The following is a 26375-nucleotide window of genomic DNA, read 5'->3' on the forward strand; positions in this document are numbered from 1 at the left end:
ACAGGTCATAACCACCCATTTCTCTACTCCAGTTAATGGCATGCCAGCTTGCAGAGTTTTAAAGCTCCAACTAGCTCCACCATGCAATGGTGGATTCCATTTTCAATTGTGTTCAAAACCCTTTTGACTTACAGTAGATACAAGTGTGCAGGCACAGTCACTTCCTCAGCAGGAACAAAATTATATATGGAAACTCAATATCATCCAATTTATCTTCCAACTGGTTTTAATATTCAAAAATACAAAACTACATTTAATCTTTGTCATTCTGTATCAGGTTAAGAATTCTTTCTTGTATGTGCACATAGGAGAACATATGCACACTTTGCCTGATTTAATTGCATCTATATGCACAAATACAGTTGTTACAAGGTTGCTGATCCATTATGTGAAATAACTCAGCACTTTCACATCCACAAAACTGAAACCTTTGACTTACTCAAGAAAAAAAATTTATTTACTCATAAAAAATAGCCCAAATAAATTGACAATTTAAAAGTCTGGTTTTTTTTTAGGCATTCTAAGTATCTACAGAGGTCAGTATACAGGGCTGAGGGCATCATAAAGCCTCTGTGCTGCCAGCTCCACCATTTCACGAAGGGATTCGTCATCTTCACTTCCTGGCTCACAGTCAACTGTCTGGGAACAGAAAGAGAAGGATGTTACAACCCTGGCACTTCATGCTCCCTTTCAGCATGCAGAGAATGCTCATAAAGTGAAAGGAAAAACTAGTCATGGAAATTATCAAGAGCAGCACTGTGTTTTTCAGTGGTCTGCCAGCATGTAGAGGAAGCTGAGGAGCAAGAAGCTTAATTTTGAGTCTTACACTCAAAACAGTTATGTAAAATGCATTAAGTTTTGTGGATTACATTTAATTCAAAATCAAATAAAATCACACAAGATTCAGTTCCTGGAGATTTTATCTGTGAATTCACTCACTCTATATTCGGTTAACACTACAAAACACATGCCCTCACCAGAGGTACAGGCACCACACTGATGCTCTCACTCACATTATGACATTTACACAAAAATAATCATAATAAATTAATTTTTTACTGAAACGAATTTTCCTAGAGAAAGATGCCCACGCCAAACATGAAACTTAATCTACCTTCCTGACTGTTCTACCTCAGAAACAAAGAGCAGCATTTGAGTAGTAATACTGCTCTTGGTCCTGTGGCCTTTCTAGACTCTTAAGACTACACCTCCTTTAACTTGACTCTTCTGATCAAGTAACTCTTTCCAACCATAAAGGTCTTGGGGGAGGAGGTGGGTACATAAAACAGCAAAAATGCATTTAATGTTATCTAGCAATGTTATTAAAATCATGTTAACTGTGAGGAGCACTGTGTTAACATGGAAAAAATAAATCCACATGTCCAGCCAGTCAGATCTACACTAAACAGCTTTTCATTTTAAAGCCAATGAAGTTTTATAAGACGTATATATACATACATATATATATATGAAGGACAGAAGATCTGCCTCGTAAAATCTGGTTCACAATGGCACAAGCTTCCCATTGCCAACACAGACTGTACAGTAAATACTGCAAAGATACATCCTGGAGTAACTAAACTGCCATTGGGGTTTCTGTCAGTACACAAATCTTTTAACAATAATGACACACTATAAAAATGAAGTCAAACTTCTTGATTAAGCAGTATGCATTCTTTTCCAGTCTAGTTACTTTTTCCTTTATTTCAAGAGTTCTTTCACCAGTCTTGTATTTTTTTGTACTATGTACAAACTGAAATGTAGCAATGTTTATTAAAGAATTGAAAGGAGAAGGCACAAGTTGTGTGTTAACCACTGTAACTCACTATTCTCTTACGGTAATTAAAATTCATTTGTTTTGTTTCAAAAGGTAACAAATTTTTGGCAGGGGACATTTTCTTCTGGGTTTGTAGAACACTTAAAACATTTGTTGTGACCCCTCACGGAGAGCATGAGAGCTACTGTAGAATGAATTTACATTATATCATTACTATGAATAGATGCAATACACAAGCTTTGTTTAATGTGTTAATGACAGAAAGTCAACATGTTAAAATGCTTAACAACATGAAAGACATGGCTTTAACCATTCTTTACAGTTTTACATTTTTCAAATAACTAGATGTGATGGCTTCTTAAAGCACCCTTCTAACATGTATGACATCCAGTTCTAGACCAAGCCAGTACATTAATAAAATATTTTTTGTGAGTACTTCAGGCTTTCAATTTAGTGCCAAAAGGATCAAGATGACAAAGAAATTATTAACAACATTTCTACCCTGTAACTGTTCAATTATTCAAACCAGAGCATGCTTTAAAAGCATTAAAAAAAATTGTTGGTTAACTCAGTTTCTCTTCTACGATTTTTCTTTATTCATTTTTTCATACAACTGAGCTGCTGAAAAATACTAGGGTTTTTTTTCCAAAGGTACTGCATTTGTTGCATAAACATTGCTAGCATTTTATAATTAAGAAGGCTCTGTTTTAAAACCAAGTACATTTCCTTAGCAAGTGAGTACATGACAGTGCAGGCAGCACTGGGAGCCAGACAGGAGACAGCTGAACACAGCACACACAAAGTGCTTTGCTTTACATACCCGAGTGTCCAGGGAAATGTTGGCAGTCTTTCCATCCACTGTGATGCACAGGACAGAGTCATCTTTGGAACTCACACAGTCCTCTCCAAACATATCCCTAAAGCAAAGACCTGTGAGTGTAAGGTTTTTCTTAAAAACTTATTTTTTTCTATTAAATTTGTCCGGTGAGTATCACGTTTCAGCAACAATTATTTAACTCACTCTGACATAATTAAAATATTAATTTTTATTATGGCAGTGAGTATCAAATAACAGTAAGTATTTTACCAAAACAACCTCATCATCAAAAAAGGGAAAGATTTCTTTGATTTCAAAAGAGGCAAGATTGCTACACGAATAAAAGAATAAACATCAGAGTAAGTTTTAAAAGAGATGTGATCCAAAGGTGTTTTTATTAATCATTTGTAGCATAACTTTTGGAGACAACTTAAAAATCTAAAATCTTGCTTCTGGAAGATAAAACTGGGCCTTGTATTCAAAATTTTAATGATGCTGAGAACTTTTACTGTTCCCCTTCCTTTACTTAATTCCTGGCCTTCACAGAAATTAGACTGAAATAAATTTGCATGAAGTATCTTTACACAACTATCTTTAAATACTTTTATACTAAGATTATTCTAGTTACATGATTAACTGTGCTCATTTTCCTTTAGAAAAATATATGCAAACTTACTGAAGCATGATCTCCATTCTCTTCCTATACACATCCATATCTATTTTTTTTGAAATCTTACTTACTGCAGCTGAAAAGAAAAAAAAATATTTCACAGACATTTACTAGGAGGGAAAAATGGCTAACTGATAGATGCTATTTACAAACTGACTTTCCTGAAAAAAAAAAATCCAAAAACTAAATAAAAGATGTATGTTTAAACAATTTATTTTAAAATGTATTTTAAAAAAAGAGAGTCCAGGAAATGCATACATTCCATTATATATTCCTGTACTTATCATATTTTAAAATAAATTTGCAATTCACATTTTTACTGACTTTTTACTTCTCCTGTTTACTGTTAATGCTTATTACATCTCACGTCCTTTACTTAATAGAGAAAATAATCTACTTTTGTAAGTTGTTTATAGCAGTTAGTTATTGGCTGCCATGTAAGAGAAAATTTCAACAAATGAACATGTCAAAAATAATGAAGACTAGTAAGTTCCATAAGGCAAGGAAATACAATAAGGGTATTGCAATCTATTGGAAAGCATTATTTCCCTCTAAGCTTGATGTAAAAAAATAGGAAGAAATGCCTCAGTTAAATAAGCATACACTAAACTTATACCTTTCTGTATTTTGGGATTTGACTGAACTTCCAGTATCACTGTTGTCACAGTGTCTGCATACATATCATTAGCAGGATTTGCCACCCACTAGAAAAAAAAAAAAAAGAAATTCATTATTTAGACTGAGTGAATAATGCAGCAAAAAGACAATTTAACATGAAGTGCATTCTCCTTTTTGCTTTTCTCTGAATTGCAGCTTCAAATGACTGTCATACATTTCATGCCAAATTATTAGCTATTTTTAACTAGAGCGTACTCCCTAACTTCCCATGAAAATTCAAGCTTTTGAATGTTTCTGATCACATTTACAAAATAATTAATTACCACAACTCTCTGGGGGAGGAAGGAACACCATTTGATGTTATTTTACTATCTGCCAAATGAAAAAAGGGCACTAAATCTGCCATTATACACATGAAATACAGCAAAAAACCCAACTGCACTGGATAAATCAAACACACACCCACACAGGACAACAGCTCAAGGGGAGCTTTGTTTTAGCTTTTGCTCTACTTGTCATACAACAGAAAACTCCTTAAAACATTGAATTCTGCACGACATTATTTTGAAGAAACTGGAGAACAAAATACTTCTTTCTCCCTCACCAATGCCCACCTCAAGGACTACCATTCCTGGTTCCTGGATCACAGTAATATTTTTGAACACCTTCAGGGCTGGTTTTTGTTGGATTTCTATTTCTTCCACATCACCTAAGAAGTGACAACAAATGGTTAGCAATAATGAAATTATACTGGAAGCAAGACTAACTTTATTTGTGTAAGAAAATAGGTCAGTTTAAGAATAAGAGGGGTTGTCTGTTATGACAACTGCTCAGAGTAGCTAACAAAATCGAACTCCATACTCTCTTCCCTTACCTGACAATATTATTTTCTTTGTTCTGGGTTTTTTAGGGGGGTTTCTATTAGTTAATATTGGCCATTTTACTTGGTTTGAATTCTCGTATTTGACTGGCTTAGTACACTGAGAGCACACCAACAAAAAAGAAAACACATGAGAAATGTAGTTAATTCTGCTCCATTTGCAGAAGTAACCAGCTCTTACCCCCTTATAGGATAATCCATTGCTCACATAAGCACAGAGCTTAAATGAAAAGCACTTGTGTGCCTGGTAGCACTCAGTTACGAGACCTGAACCTCAACTGAATATAGGTGTTCACTAGTGACATGAATTAGATTCTGACACTAGAGAATTAAAAAAAAATCTTTAAATCTGGAAAAGTAATCTGCAAGGTATATTTACCTAGGACAGGAGCTGCCTCTAACCCTTGAGAAAGCCACAGAGAGGCACAGGGGATCATCCCAGTGTCAGGTTTAAATGGCTTCTCATCCAGGAAAAGCCAATTCGACAGAAGAGGCTGGCTGTCACAAAGGAGGGCAGAGATCCTGTTTTGATTAATTGGATGGCATTAGCCATTCCATCTGGGGCTGGAGATACGAGATCAATTAATAAAGTTTCCATCAGAGTGGCCAGAGCACTCACTCTGGGGGCTGACAGAGACAGAAATCAGTCTATGCTCTATACTGCTATATGCTCATCACTTTGTAATATTGAATACAGTAGAATCTCCCCCAAATCCGTGTCACACTCATGAACTGGTTCTGGCAGAAGCTGCGTAGTCTAATGAAAGCTGTAAAATATGAAGAAATCTCCACCCAGAAGAGCTCTGAAGATTGGAAGTGGTTTTCAAAGCTGCCCAGTATAAATCATGACCGTGTCCTCCCAAGTACACACCGGTGAGTTTCTGCAGCTGGTAAGAAAGCAGATTGAAAGGGCCCGTGTAGGGAATGGCTTGTGTCTGTGTCACTGTGCTCATCGCCAAGTCCGTGTAATCTGAAACCATTTAAAAAGTACATGTTAAATATTAGCTCTGAATTTACTTCCTAATAAACAGAATTGCCATTATGGACAATAATGGCATTGATACACTTAAGATAAGAAGGCTGAACAAGGCAATTCATAAAGAGGAAGGTGGAACACCCATTATACCAGCTTGTTTTATCTTCCTGCCTATTAGAGACAAACAATGAACCAGGGCAGCAGAACTGCTTTCCCTGAAGCTCTTCTGACCTTAGATTTAATTCCTCCTCTATTCTGAGAACAGATCAATTCCCTGAGTAATAAAAAGCATAGGAGAACAACACAAGTATTTTCTCCATTCTGTGGCTTTTTACACTAAAAACTAACAACATTTTAGAAAATGATTGATTGAGCTGTTTTTTGGTTCTCACTGCAATGTTTTATGCATATTCTTGCAGAGGAAAAGGTTTTAAGTAACCAGAAGGGAAATGGAATTTTGCTTCTTTTCTGTTAGATAAAAAAAAGATTTTAAATTTGAGTAAACAACAAGTTAAATGCCCTTTGTCTCACTACAATAGTCCAGAACTTATGGCAAATAAGAAATAAAACTAAGATGTTCACTAATTGTTTATGAAACACAAAACTGCAGTAAAAAGCCCCAGAATTGAAAGTGTTTTAATGACACAGTAAGTTTCAATTACCCACAGATCACATCACTGTACTTACTGGAGAGGTCACATGGAGAAAGGATGTGATAGTTAAAATTTCTTTTAACCAGGATTCCAGAAATTCTTTGTCCTTGCTCTGGTTTCTTATCTGCTAAAGATCCCATCACCTGGAGAGCAAAAGAACCACATATAGTGCAACAAGGCAATCTGAAGCATTCACAGCTTCAAGTAATTATGGAGATGAAATACAGTTCTCTCAGAAACATCAGAGTCTAAAATTAACTTTGAAAACAAAAGGTCAGAGTAACCTAGAAACTTTCTGAGACATAACACAAGAAAAGTTTGTAAGAGTGAAAACCCAAAGAAAAACCCAAAACAAAAAAACCACCCTCAAAATAAAACCCCCTGAACCAAATCCCAAATACAATTAAACACAAAACATTCGCATACTTTGAGACAGTGGAAAACATGTAATTTGAAATCAATTAAAAATAGAGGCTAGGAAGATAACATGTAGTTTTTATACCAGGAGAAAATACTGTTCTACATATAAGAAAACACTGATTTCATACCTTGGCAAGTTTTTCTCCTCTGAAATTTAATGTCACAGCTTCAGTATTCCTAGGATTATGAACTTCTATATGAACTTCATCATTGTCCTCATACTCCCGTATCAATGCTGCTTTCAATCTGGCCATTTCATTCTGCTCACCGTGAACTAAAATCTATAAAAAAAGAGTTTTCCTTTTAGAAGAAATTATTTATCCAACCAGACATGTTTAGTAAGTAAATTATCCAAGAAAACTGCCATATTCTATCTCATGCAATTCCATGAGGTCACAGTGTAGGAAATATGAGCTCAATTACAGTTCTGTGTCTGTAAATTCTCTGCATTATTCAAAGGATGGAATTTCACAATCCTGCGTATTAGTTGAAAAATCCATGCTACCAAGAAGAGTGCATTACAGAGATCCCATTTAAATTTTCACACAAATATATTGCTATATTATGAAAAGGAAGTATTAACTTAAGTTCAAGAGAAGTCAGCTTTATATTTTTGTGTCTGTGTGTAGATATAAGCATAATAAACATGCAATTCAGAGAGGATGCTTCACAGTTCACAATTTTCTTTGCCAAGTTTATTCTCATCTGTGATGATTTTTTCTTTATCTGTGGTCGCACACTGTTTCACCACCAGCTTCAGATCCTAGTCCCCATTTACACATTCTGGTCCTTCACACCTTCTTCCCATGATTTAGCTCATGCTTTTCCCTCCCAGTGTAGCCTTTGTCTTTTGCTGTCTGCACATACATTCAACTGCTGTTTTCTTATTTATTTCAGGGCCAATTCCAACTTAATGTTGTCCCATACTGCATCTTACTTGCTCAAAACACAGCTGAAATAGATTATGGGTCTACACCATTGTCTGGAAAGTCATCCCCAGGCATGCAACAAGTTGATTTTTACTTTGCTAAGATAACTTGACAAAAAATCATTTAAATCTCCACCTTTAATTATTCAAACCACAGGGATGCTGGCTACTGCTAGACACTAGTCCCTGCCTTGACTCAAGGCTGTGAGCTGGTTTGATGAATCCCACCCTGGAGAAATGGGCAGCAGGGATACTGACCACATGTGGAGGTTTCAGGGCCCGGATAAATTCACTAGTTTGTTGATAATCTGTGTGAGCAGAGAAAGAAATGTAATCCACTGACATCTTCAGTGGGAGTTTTTGCCCTGACATAGTTGTGATCTCTTCAGGTTCAGACATGATGTGCTAGAAAATAAAAAGCACCTTAATTAAAAAAAGTAAAAACACCATATAACTAATGCTTTACATTTCAAAAATCAATGAAATAATAGTGGCAGTCATGTTAAATGTGAAACAGTGAAAAAAATCTCTCAAATGTCCCAGAACTCACACTCACACATGAAAAACGCATGCACAACACAAACCATTTCATCTTGTGCATCCTCAGCAGATCTGGGGGCTCATCCTTCTTCCAGATAAATCTCTCTAACTTGCATCAAAACAGTAAAAAGTTTGTGATTTCTACCTCTAAAGGCAAAATTAGATGATGTGGTTGCCCTTAACTGCTGGAATTTGGAAGGATTTCATTCCCCACAGATGGTCAGTGGCACAAGGTGCACATGGCAGTCTGGTCTCTGACACATAAGTAGTGTTAGACATAATATCAACTTCTCTAGAATTAGGTTTAGGGCTACCTTCTTGAAAAATCAAGCAGTGGAGAGGTCTAAAGTACCAAGCATTCTTTCTCATGACAAGGTAACTGCCCCTAGAAAAGATTATTCTATATAACATCACTGGAAATGATCATATGCAAATTTTCTGTACTTTTCATTAGTATTAGCCAAAAGCAATCAGTTTTGACTACATACTCATACATACCTGACAACAATCTTAGTAAGTCAAATAAAGACACTTGCTATTGACCAACTCATTTAAAACCCAACATGAATGCTACCTGTTACTAAGAGGTTGTGGTGCATCAGCAACTCACCTTAGCAAGAGTTCCTTCAACACAGTACCCTGCAATAATGACTCCATTTCTCTTATCCGTGCACCAGCTCTCAAACAACTCCCTGGATAAGCCACTCTGCATCATTCCTGGGGAAGCCATGACAACACTCGGGCCAATGTCATCAAAGTGATCCATACTCTAGAAAAACACAGTGAGAATATCAGTTACCACAACTCACACAAAGGACAGCCCAGCTGCACCCTTGAACAACTTACAAGAAGGGCCCTGTTTTCACAGATTACACCCCATCCTCACATAAAGTGCTCTTTGAAGGAAAAGTCCTCTTACTGATACCCACAAGGAGTAAACTGCAAGGATAGGGATCTATAGTGAAAAAAATGTTGGGGCATAAGCTTCCCTCAAACAGCCCTCTTAAGCACTGGGTCAGCCCATAACTCAGATATAAACCTGGACCTAATCAACCTATAGGATATTAAGGACATTGACTGGCTCAGCTGATTAGAGCATGGTGCTAAAAACACACCAAGGTTGTGAGTTCAGTCCCTGGAGGGGCCCTCAGAGATGGACTCCATGATCCTTGTGGGTCCTTTCTAACCCAGAATATTCTGTGATATCAGGATATTCAACATGCAAACAATTCAACAAATATAAATTCTTCAGTCACCTTCACTTTTTTGTAAGAATCTCAAGCTTACCTTCAGATTACTGATATGCTTGAAAACAAAAGGATTGTTGATGTTAATTTGCTTGCGGATTTTGTCATTCATGGCATTGACGTATGTCTGATAAACTGCCATACATTTCTTTGCCAAAGAGGAGGCATAGTATATGGGGATATCATGGAGTTCAGGGTGATTCTGCCAGTATTCATCTAAAAACCCAAAACAAACAAAATTAAAAAAAAAAAAATAAAAAAAAAACCAACCAACCAACCAAACAAACAAACAAAAAAAAAAAAAACAAAAAAAAAACCAAAAAAAAAAAACCACACAACAACCCAGTCACCAAACAACAAAACACAAAATTCCATCCACAAGATTATTTATAAAGTGTGTGCTTCTCAGAAACATTAGTAATTCTCGTAAAACAGATTTACCAGTGGGCTTTTTCATTTTTAGCACAGAAAATCACCATCATAGCCTCTTTGCTTTAGAACAGTCACCATCTAGAACTGTATACAACAAGAACAAACAAACAAACATGACAAAGGAGAACCTCAGGTCCTTTTGGCAGGTCAAATTTCAATCAATCACCACCTTCAGCTTTAAAGTATCCACAATACTACACTACAAGAAGTCTACATTTATGACAACAGAAGTTTTATTATACCTCTACAATAAAGCTAAAATGTCCCTGTCAAATATTAATTATACATCTAAAAGCTAGGGACATCTGCACACAGATTTGTTCATAAGAATTCAGTGTATGTCTGTAAAACAAATCCATGGAGTTCAAGGTGAGAAGGAATCACTCATTTATCAAGCCTGGCTTTCTGTATAGCACCACCTTATATTTTACAAGCCCAACTGAACAAAAACAAGGAAAGAGCCTTCATTAACCACAACTTATTTTATCACTGATGACAGTAGCTATGACTTTTCCTAAACACAGAGAAGTGATCTGAATGCAGCTGTCTGTACAAATGTAACTTAGCCATTTTCCCATTTGGATACAGCTCTGCTAGTCTGAAAGAGATTTTTGTTGCACAACTGAGGCACAATCGTCCAAAAATAGATGCACACTCTTTTGGCTGTATTGGTGCATTTACAATGCTATTAGAGTGTGCTTTTACCTAACATTTCTGATTTGCAGGCAAAGCTGCTCACAACAGAGAGGCTCACTGCCATGGCTACCTTAATAAGCTCAGGTGCAAGGTGGAAACAGCCAGTAAAAGATAACCAGTCACAAACTGAATTCATCATCATAATTTTCTACATCACAACACAGTATTTTATTTTTGTCACACAGTTACAGAAAGAAGAAAAATAAACACAGAAGCCTGCAGGCTCAACTGCATAGGCATGTGAGATGCAATTGCATTTTCTACCTAATTAAGCATCCAATTGTATGTCTAGCTTTCCTACATATATTTTCAAGCTTATCTTTAGAAATTCACTTGAAAATCTACACACAGCAAAGAGAGGCAAACAAATTACAACCTAATGGCTACATATGGTTGAAAATGTTCAGTTTTTATGTTCTCTATAAATTAAAAATACCCCTCTCAATCAATGAGAAGTAAATAATCTACAACATCAAATACTACCCCATGCCTAGATCTGAATTTCTTGTTAACATTTGAATAGACTAGTAAGACATTTTGAAAACAAACCAGTTTCTAAAACTGAGCTAAACTGAAATGAAAAGTGAGAAAAATTTCAAGTAGTTTAAGGAACACTTTATATTCATATTCATAAGCATTTTAAGCTTGAGATAGTTATCTTTTGACCTGGCCAGCCTTTGAATGAGCAGAAACACTTAGTGAAAAAAAATCACGTAACACAGTACAACTTAAATGTGCTAAAAAGAAGCGAAGAGGCCTGGGAATAATTTACTTAAAAACTGTTTTTTCTGAAGTACCTTGTAACAACTATCTATTTTCTTGTTATGTTCATGGCTAATTCTCACTGATTGTTGTTCAAAAGCCTAATTTACTTTTCATTATTATTAGTACTTCAGAAGTGTTAGAAGGGTCTTCTATGGTCTTCCAAGCTTTTCCTATAAAGAGCTTTTTTCATACAGGTTTGTGAATTAAAGCACAAAAGTAGCAGAACTTTGGAAGAAAATATACCTCTTTTTTTAGCAGTACAGTTTAAGTAAAACAGTTGTTGTTGCAACTGGTTATGTTTCTATTTGTAATAATTGCCCCTAATTGCTGAAATCCTGATTCAAAAAGATTCAAAAGCCAATCACATACTACTACACCATCATCTCTTCCTTTCTAGGTCTCCCATCCTACTTCTCAAAGCAGAACTACTGGTTGGTTTACTGGACTATTTGCATTTGAACAAACATGCATTATATATTAAATTATCAGGTAAATAACATGCTGTAAAATGACTGAAGAGTTGTTCAAGGAATTATGACATCTGAAAACTTTCAAAATCCCTTTATATGCCTTTCCATGAAGAGGAGCTGGGAAGGTACACACCTAAGATTAGGAGCAGCTCTTGAGCTCGACCCAGGGCAAAGACAGGGATGAGACCTCGGCCCCCTCTGTTGACGATGTCGTGAACGGTGTTGCAGAACCTCGCCTCCCGCTCTTCCCTCTTCTCGTGAATGTGAGTGCCATACGTGGATTCCTGCAAATGGAGAGACAGAGCACTGAAAGGGCTGACACACAGAATAATTCCTGATCTTCTCTGAGCCCCAGAAAAAAGCAGATAAACATACTGGTGTTAACATGTTGGGGAGAGGAGGGAGTGATGTCAAAGAGAGGGAAAAGTCAAAACCACCAAGTTCCCAAAACCATCCTACCAAGGCAAATAAAGAAAACTTCCCCTCTCCCAAATCCCTCCAAGCAATTCAGGCAGACAGATCCTATTAGCACTAAAGAAGTTAGAGCTATTAATTTCAATGCTTCTTTACACACTTATTTTCCTAACTGGAAATGCTGCCAGTGCTTTGATGATCACACTGACAGAGACCATAGTGGTACATATGCCATGGTTTAATCCAAGACTTAAAATATAGGAATTTCACAAAATACAAGATTCTGATGTGACTTAAAATTAGATTATCAGTTTCAGAGAACAGCTAGAAGGGGCACAATAAAAGAAATAATTTTGAAAGTTCCCAGTGTTTGTTTCCAGCTAAAACTGTTACTTATAAAGTTTGCCTTGAACTGCTGCTTTCCAAACATGGATTCAGAATAAACTAATTTGAGTCACAAAACAAAACAAAAATATGGAATAGCACTCAGGGCACCTCGAGAACAAATTCTTAACATATCTGGAAGTAGGTTAGGATCTACTAAAAAAAAACCATCTGGTTAAATGTGGGTGGGTATAACACAAGTCAAAATTGAAGATATCTCCCATCTCAGAAAGGTTGTCTAGACCCTTAAGGAGCTTCATCAGAAAAATTATAAAATTATAATTAGACTTTTCAATACAATAGGAAGCAATGTCAGAGTTCTGAACATCAAGTATTTTGGATATTTAACACAAATCACTACCACTAAATCTGCAGTGTTTTTGTCATTCCATTTTGGCTTTAACTAAGTCACAGCCCTAATCCATAATTAATCACTAACAGAAAGATATAATTTTGCAAAACTTACAATTATGAGAATATCGGGTTTAATATTGGGAATCTCAGCTGCCATCAGGTGTCTGTCTTCCTGCCTTGAGAAATCCCCTGTATATAACAGCTGTTGGAGACAAAGAGAAACAGGTGTTCTGGTTACAGGTTCTACCAGTCAGCAGTCTTTAAAAAGCTGTGCAAAGATGGTTTTAATGAATTTTTGATAAAAAGGTCAGCTATACTTTAAATAAGATTCTTCTTCTGTGAGCAGCACTTACAATATTAGGTCAACAGTTCTACAATACAAGTATTTAAAGCTCAGTGTAAAGGTTTTTCAATCAGTACCATAATTCCAACAAAACCAGGTTGGACAATTATTAAGCTCTTATTTTTCATTTCAGATATCAAGGTGCTATTCTCAGCCTTCTGCATACTTGCACTGACTTTTTTATTGATGAAAATGTGAATAATAAATAACATACAGTCAGTGACAGCAGACACCTGGTCTGCCAGGTAACCTACTATCACAGGAAATTAAAGAAAATAATGATTATAAAACCTCATCTATTTGAGTCATGAGTTATCTTCTCTTATCTCTTCTTTGTCATGCCTCAGACAAAAAAAACCAAAAAAGAAACACTAAGAGATCTAAATTTTATCGTGTTCGTTGTAAACTCAGCTCTATTTCTATGATTTTTTTAAAGTTAAGACTCTTATAATTCTCAATCATTATAAATCATGAGCAAACTGGGCAGCAAGCCTCAGAACCACCTTCTCTCTTCCCTCTTCAGGACTGTGTGAAACTTTCCTTGGACAGTGATTATCCTGCTGAACTCCAATTCATGACATGTGTTTCAAGTATCTGATTTTGGCACAGTGCTGCCTGTGATTATATAATTTACTTGATCCCTTTGTGCCTAAAATTAATAATAATCTTATTTCTTTAGATACATTAGTGTTATGAAGAAAAATGCATAGACATGCATATCGCATGCATTGCCAAATGCCATTTAAGCACATGAGATAGAGACATAAATGAGAATTACTGACACAAACCATCTGTTCACAGATTTTACTAAAATGCAGCTTCCACACAACTGCCTCAGCTACCATCTGCCTCTGATCAGACCAGCAAGGGAAACTACCTATTTCATGGTTCCAAGTCTGAGTCATGTCTCAGACTCCCAGGCAATCCAAACATCCTACCTGATCCATACCACTTGCCAGTTTTATCAATGAAAAAATACGTGTTCTAAGCCAGGGCCTCTCACCTTGACCTGAGTCAAAGTCTATTAGACAGCTCCAGCCACAGTGGTAGAGCATAAGAGACAATAATAATTAATGACTACATTAGTGCTCAGGCTTGATTTCAACTTTTGAAAAAGAGAAAATACCTTCACACCAGCTATTTCAATCATAAACATGGCTGCTCCCAGAACATGGCCTGCGTGGTAGCACCAGAATTTGATTCCTGCCACCTCTTTCACTTCATGGAAGTTGATGGTCTCAATCTTGTCCATGCTTTCTTCGAGGTCTGTTTCTGTGTACAGCATGTCATCCGCTGAGATGTTACTGGATATAAGTGAAATGGCCAAACATCAGCTCATCTGAACAGCTGGAAAAAACACTTCCTGGGTTTTCCCAGTTAGATTTCATTCAGTAACACCACGTCTCCTAGGTTAGAAATCAAGTCCAGCTACTCCAATGTAGCTCACCTAGGGAGAGTTAAAGTATCTTTCTTTTGAAAGGCCATGCTGGAAGAGTCTTTACAGTTAAGAATCTGCTCCTCAAAAAGTACCAATAAGCCTCCCAGCCCTGGACAGAGATCTGCAACTTAGCTTCTAACAGTCCTCAAAAACCACATGGATCCATGCTTTGCAGGCCAGAACAAACAAGTTAAAAGAGGACTGTTCATTAGGTTTCTGATCCAAGCTCAAAACAGCTGAGTTGAGATATGCTCAGGATCACTGCAGTCACAAATAATGTGTCAAGGCATGAGACACAAGAAAACAAATATATAAGGGAGATATAAAACCCCAACATGTAAGAAACCAAGGACTCTTTTATATTTAATCTGTCTTAAAAATGAATTGTATCTTTAGGAGCTTAAAATTCACTACAAATTATCCATGAGGTAGTAAAATGATTCATTACTTCTAATCTGGTTATATGTAATGTTGCTACTTATGACAACATCCAGGTTCATCCAGCTACTTTTGATAGCTTCACATTAAGTTTCCCATTGGAAAGGCAACTAATAGGTGAAATAATTCAGGAAGAGACAGCCCACAGGTTAGCTTACCTGACTTTAACATAGTCTGATAGTAGCCATCTGTAAATAGCTTTTGTGGCATGAGTCATAAATGTCCTTCCCTTAAAACTTGTTTTCTGTAAAAACCATGGCAAAGCCCCACAGTGATCTAAATGGAAGCTTAAAATAGACACACAAATCCAATTAATACATCCATATTGCACAACACTAATATATAATATCTATAATTCACTACTTCACTGGACTAACATGGTGTCATGAAAATCCAGAAACAGAATTTTCAGCCTTTTTGTTAACTGTGCTGGTCTATGTTCTGCAGACTAGTGACTAGAAACACAACCAAGAAAAGGCAAAACTAATACAGGAAATACAGGAAATTCTTAATTAATTGCCAAGGTATTACAAGCATAGTATTAGAATTATCTTCTTTTCTTAATTTCCATGTAAATTTAGAGGGATAAAAGGAACAGGAACCAGGGACACTAAACATCAAAGAAACATGAAAGATAAGAAAGTGATCCTAATTTTGCATGTTTCCCACTACAGAATAAAACATGATCTCTGAAAATTAAATTACTTGTTCACACTTCTAGTTCAACCCATCTTAATAAACTACTTTTGAAATACAGGTAGAACAAACACATACCACAAAACAGGATTTTATAAAGAGCTGTTTATTACTGATTACATCATTTAGAAACAGCTCTCCTCGTCTCTCAGCCACTAAGCAATACTTAAACTACATTCAAAGCTTGTGTAAGTCTCCAAGAACCTTTTCAATTCAAAGCCAATAGAGCAAAAAACACAACCAATACTCTTCTGCAGTCTTTGTGTAAAAAAACTCACTCCAGGAGCTATCACAATGGTGTTAAAGCAGGCCAGGTTATAAAGCAGTCAGAAATCAGAGTGAGCTCAGAGAAGAGTTGTAATGTCAAAAGTGAATCCTCAATATTCAGTCCTTAATTCTACATGAAGATCCTTCACAGTTCTTTTTTAAAAAATCTGGAAACTAAAAGTTTTCCATACCATCCAAATAACACCTGTTTTCCACCTCCCTTAATAACCTACAAGTGAACACAGCTCAGACTATAACAAGTTATTTGTGCTTTTAGGTGCCACTTACTGACTAATGAGGAGGAGATCAATCTCAGCTGGATCAATCAAATCAATGTAAGGAAGAGCATCCATTCCTTCTAGCCCAGGATGGATTCCACAATCAAGCTGAAAAATGAAAGAAAGGTAAAGCTTCTAACAGAACGTAAAAAACCTTCTTCCATCTTGGTCTATTATATAGTTACTAGTGACTGGTAACTTTTAGCATCACGCAAAAAAAAACCCCATAAAATTCATTAAACATTACTTTTAGCATTGGATTTTAAGTAGAATGGTTTGGGTTGGAAGCCCATGCATTCTATACAGGGATATGGTTTTATTTTGTAAAATAAAACAGCATCTGTGATGCCTAATATACATACTCTACAGCTCCAGAAAGCTACAAAATGTGCCTTTTCTAGCACTGTGTCTGACTTGAGTGCAGAGGCTGAATTTAACCTGCAACATTTCACATCACTTTGGTGATCTGAAGTACCACACTGATAGGGTGTACAAATATATCCACACAATAATTACCATGATTTTTCTTCCTTTAAACTCCAGAATGATGCATGACCTTCCTACTTCTTGACCAGCACCTCTGCAAAAGGATATCAAAGTCATGACGACTGAAACAACCCACAACACACAGATGCAGCTACACTGGATGTCTTTACTGGGATTATTTTTCTGTGTAGAAATAACAACTGCACGGCCCTTTTAAGCCCAGCTATCCAGAGTACCTGAACAGCTGCACTTATCTCAAAGGAAATGAGGCCCTACGTAATGCAGCAGAAATAAAAACAACCTGCCTGAGGAAATTATTTTGGCCTCTTTTGTTTTTTACTGAATCTCAAACTATTGACACGTATTATTAAAGTTCACCTAAGTAAAAAATCGGGCCGAATGAGCCTGGAGTAGCATCTCCAAGCTGTCGCAAAAACGAGGCTTGTGGCGCCACCAGAAACACCCTCAGGCTGCAGCGGCAGCTCCGCCAGGGCAAGCAGCGGCTCCCAGCGGTGCCGCCCCGGCCCCCCCGCGCCCCCGGCCCGGCGGCTCCCCGCGCTCACAGCGGCCGGATCAGCAGCTGGTCGCTCTCCTCGGCCGGGATCAGCGCCTCCGCTTTGCGCTTGGCCGCCATGGCGCCGCTCCCGCTCCTTCCGCCCTGCGCCGCGCCTGCGCCCGCCGCGCGACCCGGAACGGCATCGGCCGCGGGAGCGGGAGCGGCTGCGGGACGGGAACGGCATCGCATCGGCCGCGGGAACGGGAGCGGGAGCGGGAACGGCATCGGGAACGGGAACAGCCGAGGGAGCGAGCGGGGCCCGCCGCGCCCGGTGAGCAGCGGCCGCATCGCTCTGTCACTTGTCGGGTTATCGGCCGGAGATGGAGGGACGGGGAGAGAAGCGAAGGCGGGATGCGGTGCTGCCCTGCCCGGCTTCCCGGGCCGCCCCCTGCACCCTCAGGGGCAGAGTGCTCCGGGAAAGCCGGAGCTGGGCGGGCTCGGCTGAGGTACACAGGGCGCTGTGGGGCGGTGGGCGCGGAGCCTGCTCGCAGGCCGCGGCAGAGCCGGCAGAAGCTCCTGTGCGGCCGCATTGCTGTGCGGAAAGCCGGCACATCCGTGCTGGGAGCAGGGCTGCTTGTCCAGAGTGGCTTTTAGTCCGCCAGGGACCCGGTGTTTCCTCAGTGATGGAACAGTGGCGGCCTAGGGACTGTGACCCATCACTGCATCGCACATCTAAGCTCCGGCTTGTGCTTTTTCCAATATTTTCTGCTGTGGGAGCTGTCTTATGTAGGTTGTCATCCTCCATTGGCCTCTGCTCAAAGTTTCTGAAGTTTTGTAATGAAAATAATTAGTCTCTGAAGCTGAGAAATAGGGTTTCAGAGAAATGGAGAGCCATCATCCTGTTGCTTGACACTGGCCAGCCAGATGTTAAGTGAAGCAGGGTGATAGTGGGGTAATGGAAATGCTTCTGGAATGCTCTCAGAACTCCCAGGAATTCAGTTCTAGTGCAGTAAATACACCACACGTTTTGCTTTCATTTTCAGGAATATGTTAAGTGATAATAGCTGCTCCTACGAGTATTCCAATCAGTAGTTCTTCAAAAGTAGGCTGAGGGTCTCTTTATGGGCTTTATGTTTTGGCGGGGAATAGATTTTGCTTTTTTCTTTTGTTTTATTGGAAAGTCATTGGAGCAGGGAATGTGTTGTATGCAGTTTATAGGGCATTTAGATTGTAGTCACAAATAAAAATCACCTAATGCATATATAAATATAAATTTTAAATTTTGCCTTGTTTCTAAATCTATATATGCATTAGGAACTGACCTTTGCAACAGTCTGTTAACTAGGTAGTAGCCTTTTTTGACGATTCAGAAGGATGAGGAAATTTTAGCACAGTGCTTGAGGAAAGTACTTCAATTCAGAGTCCTGTGCAAATTTCCATTTTTGGTCCACTTTGGACACAGTCACTGGTATTTGCCTGGATCTCCTTCCCTTGATGATATGACAGGCTTTAATTTTTATTTTTTCTACTTAGAAGATCTTCCTTGATCCAATTATGAAAAAATGTTTAGAAAAGGAAAAAAGCGACACAGCAGCAGCAGCTCACAAAGCAGTGAAATCAGCACCAAAAGCAAGGTAAGCTGAATGTGATGCTTATTCTCTTTGTGAAGCACTTTGGTTTGTTACAAGTTAACAGTTCAGTAGTTCACTTGCACTGATGGTAGGATGTGATTTCCATAAAATGCTACATTCCACATGGAGAATTTCCTACTTTCATTCCTCAGATTGTGTTAGGAGAGTTAAAAATACCTTATCAATCATAAAGCCCATGTATTCTGAGATGGATACTCAGTCACTTCCACAGTGAATTGCATAAACACAGGATTTTCTGGCAGCACATAGTAAGGTTTGAAGGAAAAATTAGTACATTTGTTCTTAAATTTTGTCTTTAAAGACAGTGCCTGGTGCTAGGTACCAAGAATGAGTTTATTCTTCAGTACTTTTTGGTTTCTCAGTATCTCTAGAAGTATTCTTAACTTTGAGTAATGTGTTCGTTTTGTCTGATCGGAGCAGTTGAACAATCTGGATTTTCCAAAGTGCTGTTTCTTTTCCCCTGCACTGCTGTGTTATTTCAAATACTGGTGACAAGCATGTAGTTGTCATTTTCTTCATGTAAAAATGCAGTACCAGAAAAGTTTGGACATAACCCTAAGGTTTATTTTTGCTTTTTCTCTAGACATAACCTTAAGATTCATTCTCTCTGTCTCGTTTTTCTGTCATTTCCTCTTTCTTTCAAAATATCTATGGATTTCTCAAGGATTCCTGATGAACTTTTATCAGTCCAATCTGCATTGAGGCAGAAAGATAACATCAGGAAAGAAACAGGTGGTACTGTTTATTCCTCTCCATTCTCCTGTGCTGCTGAAGTAACTAGAATATATACTGTAGGGTTTTGGGTTTTTTTTAAAGAGTTGAGGCAGGACATCTAGAAGTGAATTGTTAACACATTCTCAGTAAGTTTCTGATGATGATGATTTTTTTTTTCTTAGTCTGTAGATTCCAGTCTTGGGGGACTTTCCAGGTCTAGTACTGTGGCCAGCCTAGATACAGACTCTACAAAAAGTTCAGGTATGCAATCAGAGCTTGAACAGGTATGGATGGACCATGATTAACTTTGTGTCTTTGTATAAAACAGCAGAAAATGGAAATGCTTAAGATAGGTATTATAGCGAGTGAATCTGTTTGGTAGCCTAATACAGGTACAGCCCTAGGCCTCTAGGAATTATTAATGATTCATCTAGGATTAAGTCACTGTTTTCAAAGTAAAGTGTCTGAGAAAGAAAAACTTTGTTGTGTTACCAGTCTGTTACCAGCACAAATCTTGTACAGCTTTTTGGATGGCTGTTTTCTGCTTTTCTACGTTTACATTTGCACCAAAATAATGGAATAAGATTTTATTGTACTTGTTTTTAGCCACCAGATTATAGTGTGCTACTGTTGGACCAAACAGTTAATTTGAAAGAAATAGACATGAAAAGTAGAACCAGCTTTTCTGTGTTTTCTGATTCAAGGTTGTTAACTCCAAATTTGAATTGGTATGAACAGTGCTGTGTTATGGATGCATACAAAACTGTTGCCTTCAACAAGGTCTGTTCTAAATCAGCCCAGTTCATTAAAGAGGAATTAATATACTGTGATAAGTGTTTGAGGAAAGTCTGCAAAATTAGGGAATTTAGTACATTATCCCTGTTAACAGCAATTAGAATAGCATTACAGTTCTGGAAGTCTTCAGAATGGCTTTGTTTTACTTTGTTGCAGGACAAAGCAATAGTAATTCTGATACATGTGCAGAATTCAGAGTTAAATATGTTGGTGCCATTGAAAAATTGAAATACAATGAGAGCAAAAGTCTTGAAGGGCCACTGGACTTGATAAATTACATAGATGTTGCACAGGTAAGTGGGTTATAAAAGGCAATACCAACAAAGTCAAAACATCTTAAATTTAGGTTGTGGTTTGTTTGGGTTTTTTTTATTATTTATCTTGTGGTTTGATACTTGTTAAATTTAGACTGATTTGGAAAAAAAGTGGCAACTATTAACTACTAACCTTTGAATCTCAAAAGCCATCACAGTTCTATAATTTTTTGGAGAAGATGTACCCAGAGAACCATTCTGCAGAAGCAGGCTTAGAGCCAAGGCCGTTTTCATGAGTCCCTATTGAACAAATCCCACCTGAAAGCTGTTACATTGCCTCCAGCACAATTAGGATTAGTATCCAGAAAGGAATATCTCCCCCCGATTCTTCAGCACTGTAGAAGTTTTCCCATAGAGGAAGATGTCAAGTTTCTGCTTATGATCACTCATGAATCTGTCACCAAAGAACCTGAATAATATTTGGGTCATCCTTGCCAAACTCTGATTGCTTGCACTTACCTTTGTACTAAAAGCCATAACTGGTTGTTCTCACTAGGTAACTGATTATGTATTTTTAAAAGCACAGAATGTCTGTTTATCATGCAGCAACTTCACATTTCTGAATATGTGCTAAAACTATTTTTCAGCTAAAGAACAAAAGTTCTGCCAGTGGAACACAGATCACCTTGGGTCAGTGCAGCATGATAGGCCATGCACGATTTTTCAGCCATCCTGATTTCATCACAGGGCTAAACTCTCCCCTGAGGTGATAAATTAATTCCTAGAACTGTGTGATATTTAGAGTAGAATAGAACAGAATGGAATAGAGTGTTTCTGTTGGAAGGGACTCATGGTGACCACCACTCCAAATTGCCCAACCACTTCAGGGCTGACAATTAAGTATTTTGTAAAGGGCATTGTCTAAATGCTTCTTAAATACTTGACAGGTTTGGGCCATCAACCACCTTTCTAGGAAGCCTGTTCAAGTGTCTGGTCATCCTCTCAGTAAAGAAATGCCTTTTAATGTCTTGTCTCCTCTGAATGTATTTCACATATTCAGAGACTGGGCAGGTGCATGAGCGCTGGGCAGACCCGACACATCAGGGTCTGAGCAGGGTTTGTTGTGGTGCTGACCCAGTGGACCCAAGTACACATAAATGTGTTTTCTGTTATGTATCTTCATTGTTTATGTCCTTCTGTCTGCACTAAAGGCTTTTGTTTGTTTCCCTCCAAAGCAAGATGGAAAGTTACCTTTTGTTCCAGGTGAAGAGGAGTTTATTATGGGAGTTTCCAAATACGGCATTAAAGTTTCCACATCTGATCAGTATGTAAGTGCTTCACCCAACTTGTCTTTCTGATGAGAGTTGAAAAGTACTTTCATTTATTTCTCTGGTAGATGATCTGTCTGACCAAAATGTCATTTCTGGCTTTAAGCAAAAGTTAAACAAACAAGCTCTCCCAGCAGCACTGCTTCATGTCATATCTCTGCAGGCTGTGTTTTCCTGGTTGGATTTATGACAAAAAGCCATTCGTTTTGAGATAGAGCAAAAGGCAGGCAAACCTTTGGTAATGCTCTTTGGGCACATCTTCCTTCCTCTGTGGCTGTCCTGCCATTTCATGGGGGAAAGTAGTGTGACTGTGGTGGTCAAGACCATAGTTTCCTCAGCCCAAGTTAGTAAGGCAGTTCCTCTTGGTGTTTCTGTGAAGAGCAAAAACAAAGGATGGAGTTTTTTTAAGAATACCTCAATTACCCACCTCTTTGAAGTTCCATCCTTGCACTCATAATCCAAGAGTTAGAGTTCACTCCAGCATTAAAGCCTCCTGATTCCACTTTATTGATCAAGCCTACTTTTTGTTTGCATCATTTCCTACATGTAGTTTATTTTCCTTTAGTGCACTTCAAGTAGCTTCTTTGCTAAAAATAAAAATCCGGTCTCTTCCCCAGGGCCTTCCAGTTGCCTTTGTGTAGCTTTGTGTTGCAGCCATGTGGTTTCCTTCTGGTTGCTCTCAGAGCCCCAGATACCATAAATACTTGGCCTTATGAAGCCTTGACCCATCAACAACCACAGATGCCTCTTCATAAAAGCTTCAAGTATGAGCACAGAGAATAGCATTGCTTAATAGCTGAATACTCTGAAGAGAGCCAAAAAGTTTCCTTTGGTCCCTTCAGAAAATAAAACACTTGTTTCTAATGCCTGGGAGGAAGCGTAATAGTTGTTACTCAGACTTTGAATTCTTTTCAATTTTGTTGTTGCTCTCCTAAATTCTTAATTCTCATAAAAAACATAGGTTACACTGTTATTTAAATTCCTTCGTGCTTTGATAAAGAGCTAATAGCTTATTTAAGACTTTAATCCATCACTTTTTTGTCTTCAAGCTGAAAGCACTCACAAGCAGATAAAGCTTTTGTGGTTAAGCTTGCTTGCACTGACAATTTATTGCATTGCATTGTTCCCCAATTCTGGCTTTTTGCATCTGTGTTACTGTTGGCATTTAAGTTTTCCTGCAGTGTGTTAGTTCACCAAATTCTTTTCACAGAGTTCCGAGATACTGAAAGGATGGAAGAAAATTAATTTACAAGGAAAGTGTAATCAAAAGAATTCTGTCATCCCTCTTTTAGTGATAATCCACATACATATCAGCACTATAGCAAGTTCCAAGCAAGCAACCCTTGAGAGTCACTAGTAATTTGGTGAACAGTCTTGGCATCTTTCTTACAGAGATGGGAAGGTGGTTCCAGTAAGTTTCAGGCAGGCTCCAGCGGCCCTGAGCGTGGTGTGATAGTTGCTGATGGTGAGAGCAATGTGAGCAATGAGCCGAGTGAGCAGCAGGATGGAGATGTTTTTTAGCAAGGTGACCTGAGGGCTCTCCCTCCAGGGTTTCAAGGCAGGCAGCAAGCTCACTGCCCATTTTTACATCTTCTGTATCAAAATGGTCATTTCTTTAGACCCTTCAGCTGACAGAGACAGGTGTTTGATGCCATGAACACAGAAACAGAGCTGTCTAGAATTCCTAAGACCCTGGAGATGGTATGACTGGAATAGACCCCATGAGTATGATCAGAGGGCAGGATGGCTTGGAGAAGAAAGGCTTTGTGTAGGGTAGGGCTGCAGAGACCTTGTACTGGGTGTCTTCTACCAATCCCTTTCTGGAATGGCCAAAATCAGAAGTGTTGGGACTATGGTGGAAATCCTGCAGCTCTGATGGAGAGTAGAATTCTCCTAGATGAGATCTGTAGAAGAATCAGGACACATCCTGTGGCTTTGGTCACAAACAGCTGTATGGCTACTGCCCTCAAAAGCAACTGACCTTGTCTGTAGCCTCTTCTGGGAACAGTTTCTTGTGTGTATCCTTCCCAAGACTCCCCAAGAGACAGGGGATTCTCTAGAAAAATATTGGGAAAGTAAGAAGTTGTTATCAGTTACCTCTGTGCCAGAAGGACTTGGTGTCCCAGCTGTCACAGAGGGTGAGTGAGGGTTGGTGGGAAGCGAATGTGCACTTCCAGGTTATGGCCAGGAGTGTCATCATAGAAGGGGCTGAGTTGGAAAGCATCTAAAAGATCCTCTAGTTCCAATCCCCTGTCATGGGCAGGGACACCTCCTGCTAGACCAGGGTGCTCAAAGCCCCCTCCAACCTGACCTCAAACACTTCCAGGGATGAGGCATCCACAGCTTCTCTGAGAAGTGTGTTCTGGTGCCTCACCACTCCCACACTAAAGAATTTCTTACCTTAAATTCAACAACCTACTATAAACCTACTCTTTTTCAGTTTAAAGCCATTCAAATCCCTTTTTTGTCACTACATTCTCCTGTAAGAAGTCCCTTTTCTGCTCTCTTGCAGGCCTCCTTCAGGTCCTGGGAAGTAGCCCAAAGTCTTCCCAAGAGCTTTCTCTTCTCCAACTCTCACACCTTGTCTTCAAAGTCCACGTAGGAATGCACTTCTAAAATAGAAGCAAAAGTTAAACCTGAACTTGTGCTTAATCATCACTTTTTAAAAAACTTGACTAAAATCAGTAAAAAATATAATTACCAAGGAAAACTTTCCTCCTGTAAATAAATCTGAAGTATTCTTTTGTAAGTGAGAATAAAAATGTGGAAAACTGAAATATCTGTTGCACTGTTCCAGAGTAACTTTTATTTGCCATGTGCTTTCAGGATGTGTTACATAGGCATGCTCTCTATTTGATTGTACGGATGGTGTGCTATGATGATGGTCTGGGAGCAGGAAAAAGTTTACTGGCTTTGAAGACAACAGATGCAGCCTCTGAAGAATGCAGCCTCTGGGTATATCAGTGCAATAGTTTGGTAAGAGTTTATGCTTTCAGTATTTAAATTAGGTATTGGAATTCTGGTTGTAAAAGGAGATTCTAAAACCGAAGGCCCTTGTGAAGGCTTTTTGACACAAGGAGGATTGCCTAATTTAAAAGAAAAAAAAAATATCTATCTATCTATCTAATCTATCTATCTATCTAAACATGTGCTGGCAGAGATGGGGAAAACAGCCTTGCTGCCTAACTGGATCAGCTTTGAGGAAAACACCTACATTCCCTAAAATTGCCAGTGACTACACTCACCTGAGAAAGCTCTCTCCAGTCTAAAGTGTGCTATGGCAGCTCCTATCTCCACTTGTATTTCCAAAGACAAAAACCTCTTAAGATATGGAGCAGGAAGAGATGGAGTAACAATTTTGGTAATAGAGCATGCAGCCATATTTGTAAGCAAGGGAGGTGATCCCTTATGAGTAGAATTGTTAGGATGCTCTGATGACACATACTCTTGGCTGGCAGCACTGGGAGAACACAAGAAATGACCTTCTGAATGCTGGTGCTGTGCTGACAGCCAGCAACTATGACTTGGTTCAAAAGAGCTTGTTAAGACAGCTTCTACTTATTGCAGACCAGAGAGATGAAATCTGGTTTCACAAAGCAAAATGAAGGACACACATTCTGTTTTGAGAAGTTTAGAAGTTGAGAGTTTTGAGAAGTTTAGAAGTTCTTCAGAAAGTGCTAACATGTGTGTTTGGGTTTTTAGGAACAAGCACAAGCCATTTGCAAAGTGTTGTCTACGGCCTTTGATTCAGTTTTAATGTCGGAGAAATCCTGATTTCCATCAGCAGCAGTGTTTGTGTGGGAGGTACTGGGGCTCCTCGTGACACCAGGGACAACTTGGAGCCACACACAGTCCTAGGAAAGACTTACTGTGCAAACAAGAGCCACACAACCTTGCACACGGTACTCTGGCATTCCCCATACATGACTTGAAGATTCCATCTTCAGTGTCCAGGACATTACAGAATTTTATATTTAACACAATTTCTCTTTCCTAAATCATGTTTTGTATGTTAATGTCAATATTGCAGAAATGTAAAATAAAACTGACACTTGCTTCTACCTCATTGTCTGAGAAACAATTTGTTAATACAGGCTTTCATTCTGCTTAACTCAGATATTAGAAGAAAACAAAAGCAAAGTGGTAAGA

General features: G+C 38.5%; 2 protein-coding genes across 4 annotated transcripts; one reads left to right on the forward strand and one right to left on the reverse strand.

Annotated features, from left to right (window-relative positions):
- Positions 1-209: 209 nt before the first annotated feature.
- On the reverse strand, positions 210-18022 carry CPSF3 (cleavage and polyadenylation specific factor 3). 2 transcript variants are annotated; one of them, XM_056488528.1, is made up of 18 exons: positions 17551-18022; positions 17018-17081; positions 16512-16609; positions 15419-15547; positions 14511-14688; positions 13154-13243; positions 12023-12173; positions 9567-9742; positions 8890-9048; positions 7998-8144; positions 6940-7092; positions 6426-6534; positions 5634-5732; positions 4497-4591; positions 3881-3968; positions 3271-3340; positions 2598-2694; positions 210-639 (listed from the first exon to the last, which is right to left on the reverse strand). In XM_056488528.1, the coding sequence occupies exons 1-18, from the start codon at positions 17829-17831 to the stop codon at positions 538-540; spliced, it is 2286 nt and encodes a 761-aa protein (XP_056344503.1). In that variant the 5' UTR covers positions 17832-18022; the 3' UTR covers positions 210-537. The 2 variants fall into 2 exon arrangements, with proteins under 2 accessions (XP_056344503.1, XP_056344504.1); XM_056488529.1 differs by lacking the exons at positions 16512-16609; positions 17018-17081; positions 17551-18022 and having other exon boundaries at positions 217-639; positions 14511-14560; positions 15419-15470.
- ITGB1BP1 (integrin subunit beta 1 binding protein 1) lies at positions 17653-26287 on the forward strand. Of its 2 annotated transcripts, none has more exons than XM_056488530.1 (7): positions 17653-17814; positions 19017-19117; positions 20032-20110; positions 20801-20937; positions 22134-22226; positions 25053-25202; positions 25929-26287. In XM_056488530.1, the coding sequence occupies exons 2-7, from the start codon at positions 19046-19048 to the stop codon at positions 25998-26000; spliced, it is 603 nt and encodes a 200-aa protein (XP_056344505.1). In that variant the 5' UTR covers positions 17653-17814; positions 19017-19045; the 3' UTR covers positions 26001-26287. The 2 variants fall into 2 exon arrangements, with proteins under 2 accessions (XP_056344505.1, XP_056344506.1); XM_056488531.1 differs by having other exon boundaries at positions 17665-17814; positions 19020-19117.
- The last annotated feature ends 88 nt before the right edge of the window (positions 26288-26375 follow it).

The sequence above is a fragment of the Oenanthe melanoleuca genome, chromosome 3 (genome assembly GCF_029582105.1).
Source record: "Oenanthe melanoleuca isolate GR-GAL-2019-014 chromosome 3, OMel1.0, whole genome shotgun sequence".
Classification (NCBI taxonomy): Eukaryota; Metazoa; Chordata; class Aves; order Passeriformes; family Muscicapidae; genus Oenanthe; species Oenanthe melanoleuca.